This window comes from Chiloscyllium plagiosum, chromosome 34, assembly GCF_004010195.1.
Source record: "Chiloscyllium plagiosum isolate BGI_BamShark_2017 chromosome 34, ASM401019v2, whole genome shotgun sequence".
In the NCBI taxonomy this organism is placed as follows: domain Eukaryota; kingdom Metazoa; phylum Chordata; class Chondrichthyes; order Orectolobiformes; family Hemiscylliidae; genus Chiloscyllium; species Chiloscyllium plagiosum.
The window spans coordinates 29242724-29265206 of NC_057743.1; the positions used below are offsets into that span (position 1 = coordinate 29242724).

General features: G+C 40.4%; 1 protein-coding gene across 3 annotated transcripts in view; it reads right to left on the bottom strand.

Annotated features, from left to right (window-relative positions):
- prkcz (protein kinase C, zeta) overlaps positions 1–14406 on the bottom strand; it is a 413579-nt gene extending 399173 nt beyond the window's left edge. For 2 of the 3 annotated variants that reach the window (XM_043676026.1, XM_043676025.1), the window contains exon 1: positions 9782–9822. In XM_043676026.1, the coding sequence (XP_043531961.1) occupies positions 9782–9807 (26 nt within the window). In that variant the 5' untranslated portion in view covers positions 9808–9822. Of the gene's footprint in view, positions 1–9781; positions 9823–14383 lie in introns of those variants that run through there. The other variant, XM_043676028.1, reaches the window with a different exon arrangement.
- Between the last annotated feature and the right edge of the window lie 8077 nt (positions 14407–22483).

Sequence of the window (22483 nt, forward strand, 5' to 3'; positions counted from 1 at the left end):
CAAAACCAATGTAGTGTACAAAATCCCATGCAAGGACTGCACTAAACACTATATAGTACAAACAGGAAGACAGCTAACAATCCGCATACATGAACATCAACTAGCCACGAAACGACACGACCAGCTATCCTTGGTAGCCACACATGCAGACAACAAGCAACATGAATTCGACTGGGACAACACTACTATTATAGGCCAAGCCAACCAGAGAACAGCCAGGGAATTCCTAGAGGCATGGCATTCATCCACAAACTCCATCCACAAACACATCGACCTGGACCCAATATACCAACCACTACAGCGGACAGCTGAAACTGACAACCGGAAGCGACAGGGACAGACCACTATAAACACCGGAGGAAACATCAAAGAAGCGCTTCGCAGGAGGCTCCCAAGCACGGATGATGTCGCCTAGCCAGGGGACGAAACGTTTGCAACAAAAACTTCCAGCTCGGCGAACAGAACCACAACAACGAGCACCCGAGCTACAAATCTTCGCACAAACTTTGAATACTCCAGAACGTTCGCTGGTTGGTTGGATGAATGAAACTGTGTATTCGTAAATAACTGGTTAGTAAACGGATTATGAATGAATGAACAGGAATTCAGTATTAATGAATATAGAGAGCTAGTGAGTGAATTAATAAAGATAACCTATAACATAACATCTCATGATGGGAGGTGCGGATGTTGAACTGGGGTGGACAAAGTTAAAAATCACAACACCAGGTTATAGTCCAACAGGTTTATTTCAAAGTACTAGATTCCAGCACTGGTATTGAGATTTTTAACAATATCTCACAACATTATCTCTCATACTCAACTAGAGAGACAGCTTCAAACCAAACAAGAACAAAACTCTTGCCTCTGACCTCAGTTTTCTCATCTCACCTACTACTGTGAAGTTATGATGTTCTCAGACTATACCCATTCTAGTTCAGTTGACTTGGACAGTTTTATTCCCTTATGCCCACACCTCAAATGAATTGAGTTAAACATGAAGTTAAGCTTTTTCCATCTTGCACACCTCTGTACAATTTTTTTTCATCAGTCTCCAGTATTTCTATTTCAGGAGCAACCAACCTTCTGGTCTCTTATCTGCTCAATCTTTTCATCGTCAAATTGGCAGCTCTCAGCGACATCTGAATTTTTATGCTTCCTTCACTCATGCTAATCTCTACTCTTCTGAATATAGTACATTGACATTTCAACCCTACATTATCAAATTTATTGACCAGTGTTGCTGTTTTTGTCTGAGGAGCTGACTTTTAAACAAGCAGAAATGAGACATCAATTCTCACCTTTTTCTGGACCATGCCCTCCACGATTGAAAATCAACCAGGCTATTTCCTGAACGGTCAATGATCTCACCTCCACTGGAAAAGTCTTCCCTCCATTGCTTCCAACCTCTTGATTCCCAACCCTCTAACTCCTTCCCGAAGTCCATAAACAGGACATCCCTGGTAGATCTAGCATATCTGCCTACTCTGCCCCACTAAACAGATCATGTTCTCATTTCTGCATTAGCCAGTCACTCCCATCTACATTTGTGACTCCTCTGCTAATCCAACAGTTTCCAATTTCTAGACCTTAAGCTCGGATATTAAATATCCCTACATCTCCATCCAATTCTAGAGGCCTGCTGGGATTTTAAAAAAATTCAGTGTGACAGATATGGGTGTCACTGGCTGGGCAAGCTTGTCCCTAGTTCACTTTAAGATGGTGCTAGCCAGGTGTCTTTTTTGAACCACTACAGTCCACTTGCTGTGGGTTCACCCACAATGCCATTAGAGAGTGAATTTCATGATGTTGACCTCGTGACAGCAAATTTGATCAAATGCAAAAGGAACAAAAAAAAAGGAAAAACATTTATTATCACAAACATAACCTAAATTACCTCACATACATTTCTACAATGCAATTCCTGTTAGTCTAACAACTGAAGTTGCATATATTCAATTCTGCAAATAAATCTTAACACATTTCTTTTGCTTTCACATTTTATTCAGGTGGTTGCCAATTTGATTAAATGTTAAACAATATCCTTATTTTTAAAAAAAATTTGGAAGCAACTAATAATTTCCACTTCAAATATCCACAAACTTGTTTCACATCATACAGGATATCAAAAAATTTCATATTTTAAAACATTCTTTACAAAATTATGTGAAATAATACATCTTGACAACCGTTCCCCTTGAAACCCAAAATTACTTGTTAGCAGCTCCAAGCACTGATTTTAATATTCTGGGCAGCACCTCCCAGTTCCACCTCATTCTTTCTACTGCAATCAATTCATTATGAGTGAGAAATACCAATTCCAAGAAACACATTCCAGGTTACTAAGCAATAAATTGGTTGCTAAGCAAAGAGTAGGCAACATTACTTTCTACTCAAAGAGGACTAAAAGTGTTATTTGTGGAGCAGTACATATTCATGATTGCCTGCGTTTTCTGTACTTGACTGTCAGTCATTTTTAGCCTCATGTTCTTCAAATTAAGCACAAAATTAAACAGTATTCCAAAAATATATTCAAAGTAAATTTTGAATCACTTATCACCACAAATTCAACAAATTTGTACACTTGTCAACCTCTTAGAATCAAATTAATTATACATTGACAAAATTGTCGACTTAAATTCCAGATGACCCTAGAGTGGTTATCTTCTCGGGAATCTCCTGTGTAAATCTATCATTGGCTATCCACTCTCGGATGCTCAAATTCAAATTCATTGTCCTACTCTCCTAATACTAACATAGGTTGGGTTCCCTCTGATACACCTACAGCTGTCCTCGGTGACTCTTAAAGGGTGCCAAGAAACAAAACACTTGCTACTGCTACATTATGATCACTGTCCACAGCTGCCTCATCCTACTCTGCCACCTAGAAAAATTCATTACAAGGCAAGTTATATCATTGCTTCCCCATTCAACTCTGCCATCTCAGCACTGACCTTGTGAACTCCACCAGACCATCAGCTATTACCACCCTTCCTTGTTTACAGGTGAATAAAGCATGTTAAAGGGAAGCCAAGATGACTCTGTAATCCACATGATCATTGTGGACAATTCCATCAATATCGTGGAACGGCTTGGAGTTGGGCAAATGATCCCTGTTCATTAAATGAAGCAGTCTGCCTGACAATTGCAGTTGCAGCTTGGCAGTCCTCAGTTGCATCAGAGACTGGCCCCTCATCCTCAGATAGTTCACTCTCGTTAATGCATCCTTTCTTGGGAGCTTGCTCGACTCCTCGCTTCCAAATTGAAATTATTTCAAAAAAAATAAATAAATCCTTATTCTCTACAACTCTGAATCACTGCATCAAGTGGGAGCAAGCTTAATGGTGTAATGGAAAGGCCTAATGGTCTCATCCTCAGATTTAACCCAGTATTTCAACTCAACATGTCTTGGCTTCCCTGGCCTTTCTCTCTCACTCCACACGGAAACCCAATTCAAATTCATGGCCACTGTCATGACCTTGCCACCTCTCAGATGACCTGGCTACTCCCATTATTGTCTTTCACAGGTAAGGTCATGAGGTAGTCAAGTCCTGGAATCTACATCCCCTTTCTCTCTTTCAACCCTACTTCCATCTGTACTTGCCCTGAAAGACAATTTCACAGCTGCATAAATGAATTGTAGTTGTAAAGGAACTATCAAGTTGTTCAAATCTACCACACAACTGTTACTTTCAATGCTCTCATCCCCATTTTACACATTCAACTTGGCATTCTTTGGTCTGACTTTTAGCCTCCTCCCTCAAGTCAAAAGGAGTTGAAACTTGAACAAAAGACAGACAAGAGAATTAACCATTCATCTTAGAAAACAAACACCATTAGGCTTTGCTCCTATCTACCCAAATTGGCCACTCTTCTGGGATAGTCCTGAAAGGCAAAACTAACTCCCTTCATCCACTTTGCTCCACTGCAAACCATTTTAAAAATGCCCTCTCGTCTCATCCAAATTCATCCACAAGTGGTAGTTCATGAATTTGTCACCAAGACAGAAGCCATCCGATTAGCTGCCTATGCCACATTCCAGTACACAGAAATAACCATCTTGTAATGCTTCCCCTGTACAAGACCAGAACATCCAGTATTCTCAATTCTCTCTCCTACCTGATTTCCTTTCAAATTCAGGAACAGCACTAGGCGTACCTAAAAATAATGTGTCAACCTGGTGAAACTATAAAACATAACATATGCCAAACAGCATTATCTGCAACTGATATAGATTTTGCTTAGCTCTAACTAACAGATCTGCAGTCCTGCCATATTGTTGGGAATAGCGGTCAACAATTAAACAACTCACTGCAGGATCAGGTTCTACGAATATGTCCATCTTCAAAGATGGAAAGGCCTAGGACATCAGTGCAAAAGATAAGGCTGAAGCATTCACCGTAATTTTCAGCCAGAAGTGGATGATCCATTGTGGCCTCAGACAGTGGTGCCAGCATAACAGATACCAGTCTTCAGCTGGGAAGGATTCTTATCAAAGCGGTCATAGCCAGAGAATCATCACAATAGCTTCAGGCCCCAAACTTACATGGTTAGCACTGGTGTTCTACAAGGTCCCCTCTCAATTCTCACCTGCATCCTCTCTTGCTAACATCATATGTTCTACCTCACTACCATATCTCAACTGTCAAGATTGCTTGTCTGACTTCCCGTACTGGATTAATAGAAATTTGCTTTATAAGACCAGATCTCGAGTATCCCTGACTTCGATTGTTTCACCAGTGGCACCTGGACTTCAACTGACAAATCCCCAAGCTCTGGGATCAGTTCTGATTTCCTTACCTATCTTGTTGACCAATCATTAGGCTTAATATCTCCTTATTTAGAGAAGTGAAAATTTGCTCATTTTGATACAATCTCTTCAGTCCTAACACTGTACCGGTTTCTCATACTTTTACATTCTACCTTTCTAAATACTTATTCAATTTCTTTCATTATTTTCTTAGCCGCAAAAGGCCACTTGAAGCAAAATATTTTATGATTTAATAAGCTTTCGTGTAATAAATACTTATTCTTGCAATAATCCTGAACCTACAACTCACTGTCAATCACTACTCATCCTTCACAACCTTTCATCATTTTAAGGCTTTCAAATGACATCTCCACAAAGAGGTCAATTTTCAAACTTTGAACACAATTGGACCCTTTCATTTTTGGTACCATTCCTGTTAGTCTTTGTGTACCTTCAATATTGTGAGACATCCAGAGGAGTGTACAACAGGTCACCTGTGATCTAAATACCACCTATGAGATCATCAACAACATTTCCATGTTCTTATTTTTAGCAGTAGCTCATGTGAAGAATCCCATTTATCTTTGACTTTTGCTACTTGCATTCCTACCTTGAAAGTTACAAGCAGCAACATTCCAAAAGCTGTGCCACCCCACATTGTTAACATTTTTTTCCAATTACAACATAAATTCTTTTCATTATTTAATTCTCAATGTTTAACACTGTATTTTAATCAAATATGAAATCAGCCTATCTGCCTGGATTTCCAGACAATATACTGCACTTTCAGTTTCCCATATCTACGCTGCCCATTCCCTCAACTATAGGATCATTAACAGGAAACATGAAACAATACAGTGAATTGTATCAAAGGGATGCACGGTTCAGGAATCTAAATTGCCTCTCCTTTTGTTCTTCACCCTTTAAGCATGACATGAAGTCTATTTTCTAAAAACATTCTAGTTAGACTTCAGAACTGGCTCTGCAAGTTGCTATTTCTAGGTAAAAACAATGACTGCAGATGCTGGAAACCAGATTCTGGATTAGTGGTGCTGGAAGAGCACAGCAGTTCAGGCAGCATCCGAGGAGCAGTAAAATCGACGTTCCTGATGAAGGGTTTTTGCCCGAAACGTTGATTTTACTGCTCCTTGGATGGTGCCTGAACTGCTGTGCTCTTCCCGCACCACTAATCCAGAAGTTGCTATTTCTGTTTAGGAGCATTTTTTGTTAAGCAGACCAGTGATACGAGCATTCAAAGTTTCAAAATAAATGGATGCTTATTTCAATAATAAATCTTAAACTTCAATAGCAACAGTGCTTTGACTTTATCCTGCTCAATATCATACTTGATCTGCAGACTCTTCAGTTATGGCCAAATGTTCTTTTGGAGGTGGGGGGGGGGGGGGAGAAGAGTCGTCGCTAGTGCAACGCAATAGGATTTAAATAAATTTGGCAGATGATGGAAACCAGGATGAAACATTGATTTTTCATTTATAATCAGTACAAAAGGAAATAATTAGTTCTCAATAAAGCAATACTAAGTTGACAGATGGAGCCAGAATTAGCACAATTTAAAAGGTCTAAACTGGATTTCCTGTAGATCGATATGAAAACAATTACAGCAAATGAGATTGTTGAGGATAAGGCACAGGCAGAGTCAAAAATACGATGCTGCCAAAAACAGAGACCTGCCTCAAAAGTGACTGGGTATCCCTGGATACCAATCTTGTAAAAACATGCAGAAGGAAAGGGACAGGAGTTAACAGTTTTAATCAAGTGTTCCAGAGAGTCGAGAACCAAAGCAGTTTGTTTAGACCTGTCTTTTCCAGAGGATAGGGGAATTTCAAGACGAAGGGATATTTTTAAGGTGAGAGGAGAGAGATTTTTAAAAAAAAGAGAAGGGGCTTTTTTTTTTTTAAAAACAGAGGGCAGTACATGTGTGGAGTGAACATCCTGAGGAAGTAGTGGATGAGTTACAATTACAAAGTAAAGAAGACATTTGGATAAGTACATGAATAGCAAAGATTTGCAGGGATATGGGCTAGGAGCAGGCAAGTGGGACCACTTTAGTTTTAGATTATGTTCGGCATGGACTGATTGGAGCAAAGGGTCTGTTTCCACATTACCAAGTGAATACTGTAGGCTACCGAGTTGGAACGATATAGGGATACAAATTTGCAAGGAAGTTATACATCAATGCTCAAAAAGAATACAGAATAGTTATAATGGAGGATTCAATTATCTTGATATCAGGTGAGTGACAAGCAATGTCGAAAGGGCAGAGAGGGAAAAGAATTTCTAATGTCTATCCAAATCATTTTCCAAGATTAGCATGCTTCTGGTGCACCAATAAAGGAGCAAATGATGAATTCTACTTGGTCCTCGAGTCACCCAGCAGGAAAACAGACCTTCCGTCCAACCAGTCCATACCAATCATAATCCCAAACTAAACTAGTCCCACATGCCTGCACTTGACCCATAGGGTGGCCCGGTGGCTCAGCGGTTAGCACTGCTGCCTCATAGCACCGCTGCCTCATAGCACCAGGTTCAATTCCAGCCTTGAGTGACTGTGTGGAGTTTGCACATTCTCCCAGTGTCTGCATGGGTTTGCTCCGGGTGCTCCAGTTTCCTCCACAGTCCAAAGATGTGCAGGTCAGGTGAATTGGCCATGGTAAATTGCCCGTAGTGTTAGGTGCATTAGTCAGAGGGAAATAGGTCTGGGTGGATTACTCTTCGGAGGATCAGTGTGGACTTGTGGGGCTGAAGGGCCTGTTTTCACACTGTAGGGAATTTAATCTAATCACATCCCTCCAAATATTTCTCTTTCATGTACTTACCTAAATGACTTGTAAATGTTGTTAATGACCCCACATCTATCATTTCCTCTGGAAATGCATTCCACAGACAAACCACTAATTGTTCCAAGCCTCTTTCAAATCTCTCTTCTCAGCCTTGAAAAGACACGTGCCATTCAACTTATCTATACCCCTCGTTATTTTGTAAACCTCTATTAAACAGTCCCCTCTCAACCTCCTATGCTCCAGGTGAACCAAGTCCCAGCCTATCCAGCTTCTCATAATTAGGAGAAAGTGAGGACTGCAGATGCTGGAGATCAGAGCTGAAAGTGTGTTGCTGGAAAAGCGCAGGTCAGGCAGCATCCAAGGAGCAGGAGAATCGACGTTTCGGGCATGAGCCCCGAAACGTCGATTCTCCTGCTCCTTGGATGCTGCCTGACCTGCTGCGCTTTTCCAGCAACACATTTTCAGCAGCTTCTCCTTAACCTCAAGTCCTTATACTCCTGGCAATATCCTGGTAAATCTCTTCTGAACCACCTCCAGCTTTCCTATAACACAGAAACCAGAACTGGACACAATACTCCAGAAGAGGCCTGATCAATGTCCTGTACAATCTCAACAATAGTCCCAACTCCAATATTCAAACCTGTGAGCAATGAAGGAAAGCATGCTAAATGCCTTAAATAACCCTAGTAATGCAAAATCTCCATTTATACGCCTGGAGAACAAGGCATGTCACATGCTTAGAGTTTTAGTTAGGGAACATTTTAAAGGGCAGTGAACATGGCGTCATAACAGAAAACAAAGAATTAAATGGGCAGAGGGTAATTGCAATGGATAAAAATGAATCTGGCAGAGGCAAATTGGAATCAAGCACAGGTAAGCAAAACTGCAACTTCAGGCTGCTTTCAAAGCAGAAATGGTTTAAGGACAGTTGATACAGCACATAAAAATCTTTATGCCCTATTAAAATCATAGTTGAAAAGAATATTGTTAACTGTTAGATGGGATAAAATATAATGAAAAAAGTGTTATTGGAAAGGTTGCCTTTAAAATTTGATAAACCACCATGACCAGATGCAATGCATCTGACAACACGGAGGGAAGCAACAATAAAAATTGTAAAGGCACTCACCATAATCTTTTAATCCTTCTTAGGCACAGGTGCCATGCAGTAGGACTGTAAAGTCATAAATGCAATGTCCTCATTCAACAAAGGATGCAAATACAAACCCAGTAACATACCAAATCATTTAATCAGTGTGGTGGGAAAGAAGTTAGAAACTATAATTGAAAATATTAACAGACCACATCTGAGTCAATTAAGGGGGAGCTGGCTCAGATTGGAAGGTAAAATAAATTCAATTAAATTTTATTAAACTACCTTGATGAGATAACAGAGGCATGAGGAGGGCAATATAGTCTTTTGAAACAAATATTTGATAAAGAGCCAAATTTCAGGCTATCAAATATAGAGTACAGAGAAAGGACTTTTGTCATGTAGTCACAAGTCACCTTGAACCGAGACTCTCTGGTCGAGAAACAAGTAACACCTGCCCCAAAATGGCGTAATAATATGCCCAAACTAGTCAGCACAAAAAATAAAAGTCTAAGTAGCTTTAAATTTACTTGAGAGCTAACTTCTGTTTAGTTCCTTTTAAGCTACAACTTAAAAAGAAGCCTGGAGAAAAAAAATTGAAAATATTAAATAATTTAATTTTTGTAAGCCTTTGCAAATTTTTATTAGGTACAGACTCACGTTTTAAGTATATATTTTGGTTGGTTTAAAATTTTGGATAAAATTAAATTAAAATTAAAAAGGTCTAAAGTTGTGAAGACCTGACTTTCATTGGAGACGATGAAGAAATTTTGATTATAATAAATTGTGTTCGTACTTCAAGAAACGACAACTACATAAAAGACCAGCATTTTTAAAATTTACTATCAGTTCAAAAAGTCAGTGTTTTGAAGTAACTATTTGAAGTGATTATTTAATTGTCTCAGTGATGTTACAATGTGAGACCACAAAATGTGGCCTATTCCAAGTGTTGAGATCTTTTATTTGAATTCAACAGAAATGGTTTCACAGCAATACATTTTAATTTTACCTTGAGGTTGCAGTTGCAATAGTCAGATCTATGATGTCTGCACTTCAAAAGAAGACAAGCCACTCCACATGTTTGTGTGCGTTCCGTTATCACATTAAGTCTTTGTAACTAGCCAAGAAACAATTTACCTGCCATTTAAGAGGAGGCTTTGCATACGGACAACGTTATCCTTGAATACGCCTCGCTGAATGCAGCAGAAGCGACTGTAGCCGCTGCGCTGAAATTCTTTCCAAGCAGGAAAGAGCCGTAACCAGATCGCAACAATCTCTTATGACTGGTTTAAAATTTAAGATTCAACAAGATAACCAATAGTCTATACATTTCCTTGCAAATAGTCATTTCTGATGATTGTTAAATAGCCTGGTCCCTTATTGTGCGACATTGACAATTTTCAGCCGCCTTTTCCTCGAAACCAGAACTCTCCTAAAGAAATTAACAGACTGATAATCGTTGCTGTGTTATCCTGGATATTACAACTAATTTAAAAATAGGATACGCTGGAATGCATGCAGTTGCTCATGCGCGTGGATAACAGCGGCCATTTATGCGTTCGGACCACGATTCCCTTAACGAAGTATATGGGAACAGGTTTAGTTAACAATCAATGAAAACTGATTGGGGTTTGTTCGAGGTTTGTACATGGTTTGTATTATTTTCACAGATTTGTTGTTATTAATAATAAAATTACTGACCAATACGGAAAGCTGGAAGTTGCATTCGATTATATTGATAGCTTACAATGGTCACAGAGCAACCCTATTTTTGAATCGAGCGATTTATTATGGGCATTAACCGCTCCTTGACTGAAATGGAGTTCTCGTAACACTTCTTTGGTATGGACACACGATCTGCTTCAGAGAACCGAACAGTAGAAAACTCAACTCTGAAGGGTCATCTAGACTCGAAACGTTAGCTTGTTCTCTTTCCATGGATGCTGTCTGATGCACTGTGATCTCCAGCATTTGTCGTCTTCAGTACAGATTCCAGCATCTGCAGTAATTTGTTTCTCGAATTTAGCAGCTATTAAGGAGCCGAAGGTGATGAAACCAGGATTTAATGCTTGCATTGTTGCAGTTCATCAGTATTTATTTCAGATGGCATGTTGAAGACAGAATTAAAATTGGGAGATACTGTTGAAGAGGCTGAAATGAATCTACGGCAAAATTGTGTTTTTTTTTAAAATCGTGGCTTTAATTAAATCACATCTTCCCCTTAAAACTGATGTTAGAGCTGTGGTTAGGTTCTGACTGACGTCCGTCACTAGAAGAAGCATGACTCCATACCCTACAAGGTTGAAAAACTTGACTCGTGTATAATTTGCGCAATTTACCAACAATACTAACAAAGTCCACAGTAGCTCTCAATTATCGCCAATGCTACTTCCTGAATCTCCCGCTCAGCATACATCATATTCACCCCCCGCCTCAACTTTCCGGTTCGTGGTCTCTCTCGAATCCGGCTTCCGACTCTCAGAATTACAGTCTCTTCCACTCCAACTCCAACATAAATGTATGACATTGTCCACTACCTGACCAACCCTCTTGTTGATGCTCCCATGGGATGATTCTCGTCAAAAAGTGTGGCGCTGGAAAAGCACAGCCGGTCAGGCAGCATCCCAGGAGCAGGAGAATCGACATTTGGAGCATAAGCTCTTCATCAGGAATGTGTCAACGAATGAGCAAGAATGAGATAATACTCGAAACGTCAACTCTGTTGCTCCTGGGATGTTGCCTGGCCGGCAGTGCTTTTCCAGCGCCACACTTTTTGACTTTGATCTCCAGCATCTGCAGTCCTCACTTTCTCCTCCAAGAGATTACAGTACAAGTCAGAAGGTCATGGAGAGACTGCTTCCAAATAGCACCATTCGGTTCTTGCACAGAATTGTGTGAGATTACTCACAATACTAAATGAACATAGATCCCATCAACTAGCTAAATTTAAAACGGCCCAGTCTAAAGCGGGTAATGGTAAATGCCAATTTATCAAATTGTTAACTCGCAAATTGCTTTAGTGGCAAGCATTGCTGCCTCAGTGCCAGAGACGCTGATGACTGTGCCAACTCTACACAATCTCTCCATGGGTTTTTCTCCCACAGTCCAAACATGTGCAGGTTAGGTGGATTTGCCATGCTAAATTGCCCATAACATCCAAGGATGTGCCAATAGTGGATTAGCCTTTGGAAATGCAGAGTTACAGGGACAAAGTAGGGGGGTGAGTCACTGTTCAGAAGGTCAGTATGGATGCAAAAAGCTGAATGGCCTGTTTCTACACTGTAGGGATTCTATGAAATAACATTCCTGCCATTTGGTGCATTCAGTTTTGGAAAATCCAATGAACAGACCAGATGAATGACTAAACAACCAACAGAAGGAGGAAGCTTCAAAAATATCCCTATTCTTAATTATTGGGAAGCCCAGTACATCACTGCAAAAGTGAAGGCTGAAGCTTTCACATCTACCTTTGGCCAGAAGTACAAAATAGATGACCATCTGTCTCCTCGTAAGGTCCCCAGCATCATGGATAAGAGTCTTCAGACAATTCAACTGACAACATTCTGGTAACAATACTGAAGGCTTTTGCTCCAAAACCAGTCACACCCCTAGCCAATTGTTCCTGTACAGTTTTAGTACAGCAATGTGAAAAATGGTCCAGGCATATTTTGTCTACAGAGAACAGGACAATCCAACCCTGCCAATTACCACCAACTGCAATTGCTTATTGCGGTTCTGTCATCTCAGTTCCAGGATATCAGTGCAGAAGTCCTACGGGACAGTGTCTTAGGCCCAAGTATCTTCAGTTGCTTCAATGGCTTACCCTCCATCAAAAAGGTCAGAAGTGAGGTGCTCACTGATGATTGCACAGTAGCATTCAGTACAATTGTGACATTTCAGATACAGAAGCACACCATACCTATTTGCAACAAGATTTGGATAACATCCAGGCTTGATCTGACAAACAATAAAATAACACTCATGCCAAACAAGTGCCAAGCAATGACCATCTAAGAAAGAATTCAATAATCACTCCTTAACAGTCAATACCACCATTGACTAACCATTGAATTCCCCACAACATTCTACAGGTTATCACTGACCAGAATTGTATTAGATTAACCATATAAATATTGCAGCTACAAAAGCAAGTCAGTCTTGGAACCCTGCTATAATTTTAAGAACTCTTACTGCATCTCAATGCCTGTCCACCAACTTTCAAAAAGTACAGATCTTTAAAAGGGCACAGAGGTGCAGAAAATAAACAAGAAAGCTGATGGGATGCTGGCCATCATATCTAGAGGACTGGAGTGCAGAATGCAGAAATTATGCTGCAGTTATACAAAATCCTGGTTCGACCCCATTTTGAGTCCCACAATAAAATTCAGACATCACACTTTAGAAATGATATACTGGCCTTGGAGAGAACACAACATATCATACAATCATAGAATCTCTACGGCGTGGAAACAGGCCCTGACGCCCAACAAGTCCACACAACTCTCTAAAGTATAACCCACCCAGACCCAATTTCCTACCCTCTATTTACCCCTGACTAATGAACCTAACCTACACATCCCTAAACACTATGGGCAATTTAGCATGGCCAATTCACCTAACCTGCACATTTTTGGATCGTGGGAGGAAACTGGAGCACCTGGAGGAAACCCATGCAGACACTGGGAGAATGTGCAAAATCCACAAGTGGAGGCTGGAATCAAATCTAGGTCAATGGTGCTGTGAGGCAGCAGTGCTAACCCACTGAGCCACCGTGCTGCCCTCTGGATCATTACCGTGACAGACAAGTTTTTTTATCAATGAGTAAATGGGTAAATTCCTGAAATATTGGAAACCTAATGTGATCTTAATATCACAGCCATCACAGATCCTGAAAACATTAATGGATCAGTTTGGCATTTATGAAAGCTGGCATTCAGTCATATACAGTGATTAGATTACATTACAGATTAGATTACATTACAGTGTGGAAACAGGCCCTTCGGCCCAACAAGTCCACACCGACCCGCCGAAGCGAAACCCACCCATACCCCTACATTTACCCCTTACCTAACACTACAGGCAATTTAGCATGGCCAATTCACCTGACCCTGCACATCTTTGGACTGTGGGAGGAAACCGGAGCACCCGGAGGAAACCCACGCAGACACGGGGAGAACGTGCAAACTCCACACAGTTAGTCGCCTGAGGCGGGAATTGAACCCGGGTCTCTGGCGCTGTGAGGCAGCAGTGCTAACCACTGTGCCACCGTACCGCCCACATCAATATCACTTGGAAGACGACAATTTTAAATCATAAGCAAGTTTTAGGGAAGGTAGATGCACAGGTTTCTAACCATCAGACCACATACCCATTTTGCTGTCAGCTCAAAGCTGTGTGGATCTTGTTCGCTCCTGTGGTACAATTACCCAAGGGCTAATTACCACTTATGTACAGAAAAAATGTACAGTAATGTAGTGATTAGTTTTCTGAACTAATAATCCAAGGGCCTGAATTGAAGAACAGAATTTAATTAAAATCTCATGAGAATTCCAATTCAGTTTAAAAATCTGGTTTAAAAAAAAAGACAAAATATACTTGATTGCCTAATATCATTCAAGTAAGGAAATCTGAAATCCTTGCCTGATCTAGCCTGTATGTAACTGCTGACCAATTAAAGGTGGCAACTAAGAATTAACTTAACTAGCCTAGCAATCCAATCAGTTGTATTAAATCACTCACCTTAAAGATATCTACCAGTACTTGGGGTTCAAATCCTACTTGCTCCAGAGGTTTGTAATAACATCTCGGAACAGGTTGATAGGAAAATAGATTATCTACCACTACATCGGGGCTCTCTTGTGGCAGCATCCCTCACCCTGGACCGAAAGATTCAGATTCAAGTCCCAACTGCTCCATAGGTGTGTAATTACATCGCTGATGTTGAGAAAAAAAAAGTTAAAATTTAAAAAAAAAATCTACCAATACCTTCTCAGAACAATGAATGTTGATTCTGAGCGAAGCCCATGTCCCATGAGTGAATTAAAAAAAAAGGTTATACATGTTGGCAACATCAATTTTCTGAAGCAATTATTTTACCTAATGTTACTAGCACTTAAAGGACGAGAGCTCGCGTACAGTTTGCCAATGGTATTGTCATTTGGATATTCTCCATTAACAAAATTGGCATTACTGTTCTCTGGATTAAACGGGAGGGATAGGCGTGACAATAACAAATTCTACTAAAACCAGAGTTGAAGGACTTAGAGAAATTTACAGAATAATGAGGGGTAATGGTAGTTGTCTTTTCCCTCGGATGGGGGATTTCAAGACTAGGGGGGCACATTTTTAGGTTGAGAGGAAAGATTTAAGTTTTTTTTACATGGAAGGTGGTTTGTGTGTGGAATGACTTTCCTGAAATAATGATGGACGGGGGTACAATTACAACATGTAAAAGACATTTGGATAAATACATGAATAGGAAATGTTTGGAGGGACATGGGCGAGCAGCAGGTAGGTGGGACTAGTTTAGTTTGGGATTATGTTCACCATTGACTGGTTGGACCGAAGGGTCCGTTTCCGTGCTGCATGACTATGACTCTGTGCCTGCTATGCTCAGGGAAAAAAACCAGAAACAAAATTGTGAAGCACGAGTTGTGAAAGCTGATTAAAACTAGAACAAAATGCATAAGTTTCTGGACATAAAATCAGAGTCCTCTTTAAAGGTTAATGCACATAAAAATATCAACAGATTGTGCAGCCTCGCAAACCTGTTGTTTCACCATTGAGTGAGATCAAGGTTGAATTATAGCCCAGCTTGTCCACATAACCCCCGTTCACCATCCCCAATATCTTCTAATCTCAAAATTTAAATTAAGTTGTCTTGTTTTTTTATTAATGAAATAAATGATGTCAAAGACAGATATATTTCGTCAGTAGGAGAAATCAAGGGTCACAGGGAAAGTGGGGGTGAGGAATATCAGATCAGCTGTGATACTACTGAATGGCCAAGCAGATTTGAGGAGCCAAATGGCCGCCTATTTCTTATTTCCTACTCAAATTGGATGACGACATCATTGTTACTTCAAGATTGGACTTAAAGCGATGGTGCACCATACTTACAACAATACACAAAAACCTTACCAACAAATTTAAGCTTTATGGAATAAACGAAGGAAAAGTGAGCATTGGAAAAATTGAAGGCATTGTTCTTTGGTTCCTGTTTAAAACTCCCTTCCCCACTTACTGGCACATCCCTCTTCATTGGCAGTCATAGAAAAGCCAGCTATTCATAACCTTTGTGCCACATTGAAACCCCAAATTATCTTCTGATCTAGCAATACCCAAATTTTAAAATGCTCATCCTTGTTTTCAAGGGTAAGTGAGTTTATTACCAGACTTAAATATGCAAAGGAGATTTAACTAGTACCATCCATACAAAAATCACAATATTATATGCAAAGCATGCCTAGACAGACAGGAGTTAAATCCTGGTTCTGCTAAAGCTAATTGGTGAAGTTATGCAACTCTCAAATATTAACATTTCATTGTTCCTCGCTTAAGCTTTATGTACTATTTAATCCACATAATATCAAACATCATTAGCTTCACCATTATTAACCAGACTTTAATCGCTGAAATCATAATTGATCTGTTCGACAAATTAATCGAATAAAATTCAGGTTATTCCCTTCTCAACAGCCAAAATTAACCATCTATTTCAGTTACTTTGATGTATAGAGTTAACTGTTCATATTTCCCCATGAGTCCTTTGCAAATTTTCAGTGTATTTATTATGCGTAGTTTTTTGAATTCACTCATGGGATGTGGGCATTGCTGACTGGCTAGCATTTATTGCCTGTTCCTAGTTGACCTTCTGAAGATGGTGGCGAGCTTCCTTCTTGAACTGCTGCATTCCATTTCTATGTAATTAGAACCCTATAGCTATTAGAGAGGAAATTCCAGGATTTTGACCCAATACCTGAGAAGTATCAGTGATACATTTCCAGGTCAGGATGGCGAATGGCTTAGAAGGAGCAGTTGTAAGTGGTAGTGTTCCCATGTACATGTTGCCCTTGTGTTTCATGATGGAAGTAATTGTGGGTTTGCAAAGTGCTGTCTCAGGATCTTTGGTGAACTTCTGCAGTCCATCTTGTAGAGTGTACACATTATTGCTACTGAGTGTTGATGGAGGGAGTGGATGCTTGTGGACGTGGTGCCGATCAAGCGGGCTGATCTGTCCTGGTTGGTATCAAGCTGCACTCATCCAGGCAAGTGAAGACGATTCCATCACACTTCTGAAGCAATTTATTGTTTTGTTCGCAATCACTAGGCATAGTTCTTAGACTCAAAGCATGGCACTGGAAAAGCACAGCAGGTCAGGCACCATCTGAACAGCAGGAGAATCGATGTTTCGGTCATTGGACTCATGCCCGAAATATAAATTCTCTTGTTCCTCGGATGCTCCTGACCTGCTGTGCCTTTCCAGTACCACACTTTTCGACTCTGGTCTCCAGCATCTGCGTCCTCACTTTCAGTTCTTAGAGTGCAACATTCATGTAAATTGAATCAAGACAATTCCTGTAACAAATTATATTTAAGGAATTTTACAAAAGGAAAAATTAAAAGTAGAAGCTGAGTTATGGAGGTAATATCAAGAAGGTCAAAGCCAAAAATAATGGACCGTTGTTAAGTAAAGCCACAGCACTCAAAGGCGGCAATGATTTCCTGGACACCACTGTATAAACTGGTAAAAGACCTTGGGCATTCCTCCCATCCATCCTCCAGTAACATATCTCTGTGCACAAAAAAGCTAAGATCCTAAAACACACCTGCCAGATTGGCAAAGTCACAGCTAACATGCTTCCATTGCCTATTGTTATGATCCCATTTGCTGTTAATATTAGACACAAGATCTAGCCTGGTAAATCATAATTTATTTGCTCTGTTTGGATTTAACAAAGTTGTCTCTCATTGATACATAAGCAAACAATATTGTGCATTCGTTTTTAAAAATAGAACAGAAGTTTTTTTCATACAAGAAAATAAACCCAAGCAATTTACACATAACACAAGTTTGGAGATTTTAAACCATCAGGTACACTATAATCCAATTAATCTCAACACACTCCTTTACAAATATCAAAAACATCATACAGTCCTCACACCAGAGACAATTAAACTGTAACTTCAATTCTCAGTTGAGAAAATCGGATAGCTCCAGGAAAAGCTTTCTAAATGCAAGTTTAAACATTGTCAGTTTCAAATAATCTCTTCAAGATTTTATTCAAATATCCTAACCTGGAACTATAACAAAGTTTTTGGCTTCAAGGTAAATTGTGTTTTAAACAAAACCTCTGTTCTCCCTTTCTCAGAAACATTGAATGATATGTCCATATTAATCTGAGGATTGGTGCAGAATCATCCAAACAAACTTAAAAAAAAACAAATTTCAAGCTATGGGTGTTACCTCCAAGTTTAAAAGAAAAACCAAGTACAGAAATTTCTAACAATTTGATGTACAATTGCTTACCTTGCTTGGTCGCAAACTCTGCTCTAAACACAAAAACATATTAATTCTTAGAGACAGTAAAGACTGCAGATGCTGGAAGCCAACATGTGAAGTTGGAAAAACACAACAGGTCAGACAACATCCAAGCAACAGGAAGGTCAACATTTTGGCCCGAAATGCTGTCAGAACTGGGGCGGTGGAGGGAGACCAGAAGTATATCGAGGGAGGGGCAGTGCGAGTTAAGAACGGGATGGGGTGGGGGGGTTGGCAAAGGTGGAGGGAATGGTGATAAGTGGATGCAGGTACAGGGCTATTGGGATTGGTTAGTGGCAAGGGTGGAGTGGAGGAGTGGAGAAGCGAGTAGGAAGATGGACAGGTGAGGTCAAGGTATGAAGGTGAGGGGATAGGGTAGGGCTAGACATTGAAGCTGGTGTAATCGATGTTGAGGCCATTGGGTTGTAAGCTTCCCAGATAAAATATAAGGTGTTGTTCCTCCAATTACTGTTTGGCCTCACTCCGACGGTGGAGGGGGCTAAGGGTAGGCATGTCGCCAGGGGATTAGGAGGGGGAATTCAAATGGATGGCAACTGGAAGGTTGGGTTGGTTGATGCACACAGTGCAGACGCTCCGTGAACTGAACGCAGAGTTTGCATTTTGGCATCCCCGATATAGAGGAGGCCACATCAGGAGCAACGGATGCAATAGATGAGGTTGGATGAAGTGCAAGTGAATCTCTGTCAGATCTGGAAGGATTGTTTAACGCCTTGGATGGAGGTGATATGGAAGGTGAGGGGGCAGGTGTTGCAGCTCTTGCGGTTGCAAGGAAATGTACTGGTCTCAACCACCCTTCTGCAAAAATGTTGTCCCATACTCCCAATTCCTCCACCGCATTTGCCCGCAGGATGAGGCATTTCACTCCAGGATATCCCAGATATTCTCCTACTTACAGCATGGTCTCCCGTCTTCAGTAATTAAGGATGCCCTCAACCATATCTCTTCCATCTCCCGCCCCTCTGCCCTCAAACTTTCTCCCTCCAAACAATAAGGATAGAGTTCCCTTAGTCCTCACATACCACCCCATCAAACTCCAAATCCAATGCATTATCCTCCAACATTTCCACCACTTACAATCGGACCCCACCAAAATGATATTTCCCTCCCTACCCCTGTCCACTTTCCACAGGGGCCATTCACTCCATGACTCCCTCATCCACTAACTTCTCCACCACACCCAGTACTTTTCACTGCAACTGCAAGAGATGCAATACCATTCACTTCCGTCCAAGGCCCTAAACAATCCTTCCAGATATGACAGAGATTCACTTGCATTTCATCCAAACTCATCAATTGCATTCGTTGCTCCCAATCTTTTCTCCTCTATAAACGGGGACAAACGCAAACTCTGGGATCGGTTCATGGAATGTCTGCGCTGCGCACACAACAAACAACCTGACCTTCTAATTGCCATCCATTTTGATTCCCCCTTCTTGTCCCCCAGCAACATTTCCACTCTTGACCTCCTCCATTGTCAGAGTGAGGCCAAATGGAAACTGGATGAACAACACCTTCACCTGGGAAGTCCAATGGCCTTAACATCGATTTCACCAGGTTCAAAATGTTTCCTCCCCCTAATCTTATCCCAAGTCTAGTCCCATTCCTGCCTGACCTGATCTAACCTGTCCATCTTCCTACTCACCTCTTTGCTCCACCCTTCCCAATGATCCATCACAATAACCATCTACCTGCACCCATCTATCACCATCCTACCTATCCTTCATTTAGGCCCACCCTCCCCTCCCCAGTCCGGAGGGAGGGTTTAGACCTGAAATGTGACGTTCCTGCTCCTCTGTTGCTGTCTAACCTCTGTGCTTTTCCAGCTTCACATCTAGTTCTAAAAGATATCTATCAATTTGTTTTAAAAACATCAATGCTACAGAAATACTTAAAAAGGTAAGCCCTTAAGATACAAAGAAAAACCCACACTTCACTAATTCACAATTCAAAGATTTAAAAATAAATGATACTAAAACACATTAAATCATTATCCCGACATCATAAGATTCGCAAAACTGTTCATCAGGCAATTACTACCCTTTTTACTGCATTTCAGATCTTGATCTCAGATTTAATATTCAACAAAAACTACTCATTACAACAACCACTGCACTAACCCATTTAGTACCTCCTGAATCTAAATGCGTCAGGTTTTCCTCCCTTCCTCTTCTTTGCATTGTTTCTCCTTCCCAACTCAACCCATTCTGTTGCAACTTCCCTCTGTTTCCCCACCGTGACAACTGCAGACAGTTGTCTTGGTAAAATAGTTGATCTAAGGCTTGACCTCCCAGCACTCCTGGTAATTCCTTCCATTTTCCAAGCTGCTTCTCCAATCACCAGTTTTTTTTTCTGGGGTCGTTGTTGTGAAGCTTTTAACAAGTAGAAAAGAGAACTTAACTGTGCAGAGAGAACCAGCTCCTCACTGTTTCGCTCCATTTGAAATACTGGGGTGTGCGCATGTGGGTGGGGGTGTTGGATTTCACTGATTGCTTATTCCCACAAGTCAATTGTCCCAGGCAATTTGGAGGTTTCAGGTGTGGATTCACTTTCCTAGCACCACCCACCACCAATACTTTTTGAGATCTGGTAGTGAACAAAGTGTTGATTCACATATGAAAATCAATCTGTTATGTAGCCTGTATTTTGTATGTTTGCAAACATATTTAACAAATCACTCTTGAAGACTGCAGATTGTGAAGGGATGTAAAACACAATTAAAAGTGACTGCACCCTAGAATGCATCCATGACAAAAAGAGAAAACAAAAGTGCATACAGAAAGCATTTGAAGTCTGACACATAAAATCGGGGTGGGGGGAAATAGAAAGAAATAAGTGTAAACGTAGATATTCAGACATTTATACTTTTAAACGCCAAGAAAATGACAGGATCATAAACATGGGAGGTGGAAATTGGACATATTTGTGGGCAGCATACAAGCTAAACAGCAGAATTAACATAGAACAGAGAGCAGTAGATAATAATTAATTATTTAATAGAGAGAAGGCTCATGCACCTCCCAAGCTTCAACAAGGCCAACTTTCAGCACCATGCACAAAACAAACCTGGAGCACTCGGTCCAGACAGAATTGCCAAATAAGTTATCAGTCTCTGCATCCACCAGGAGGTCACGAGCTTCACATATGCCAACTTATTTCATTCGACGTCAAAAGAATACTCAATGAGATTCAATGAGATCATGGCTGATCTGTGTCTGACTTCATATACCTGGCTTTCTGCCAGATCCCTTAACCATTTGGTTACCAAAATTTTAAAGCTGAAATAGATAAATTTAACAACCCATGCTACATCTATTTGTGGAAGAGCTGCAAATTCAGGTATCATTTTTGTAAACTTACACTGTACCCCCCCCCCCCCCCCCCAGGCCAACATATCCTTCCATAGGTGCGGTGCCCAGATCTGCTCACAGAACTCCAAATTGGGGTAATCAGGATTTATATAAAGTTAAGTAAAATGAGTGTCCGGATAGGCTTGGAGATTCAGGTGCATTGTCTTTGAAATATCACAAATGTGTGCAGCAATAAACATAATTTTTTTAAAAACGGCATGCTTGCCTTTATATCTAGAGGACTAGAGTACAAGGATGTCAAAGTTATGCTGCAGATATATCCTTTTTCAGTCCAAAATGGATAACCTCTCACCTGCTTACAGTAAGTATCCAAATTTGTTGACAACACAAAATTAACAAATTAAATCAGTGAGGGGGATGCAAAAAGGTTTCCAAACGATGTAGATAGTTTCACAAGCAGACAGAAACTTAGCAGTTGAATTTAAAATAGCCAAAATATGAAGTTTTCTACATTGGTAAGAGAAGCAGAACTAAATCAAAGTGAGAGACTGCTAAGTCTTCACATCAGAGGAATCTAAAATATACAGACGCCCACAATTAACATGCAAGTCAAACAAGCAATCAGAAAGGTTTTATGAAGAAATGATCTGTGATGTAATATCAGCTGGACATGTCTTGTACTTCTTTTTGAAAAGAAAATTTTCAAGCAAAGGACACTGGCATTAATGTTGCATTTGCAAAGTACATAAGCTGCATAATTGGAATCAAGTGTCTGCAACACTTTCATAGAAAAGTCACAAAACTAAAACATGTTGATTTTTGAATAAATACAACTTGCCACAGGTGCAACAGCCTTAACCCTCTCTTTTTGCTGAAACCCCTCTAAAGTGTGAGTGCTGAAAATCAACTGGGAGATACCTACCTGGCTCACCAAAATGGTGGTTGGTTTAAGACTGAAGATCAACCGGT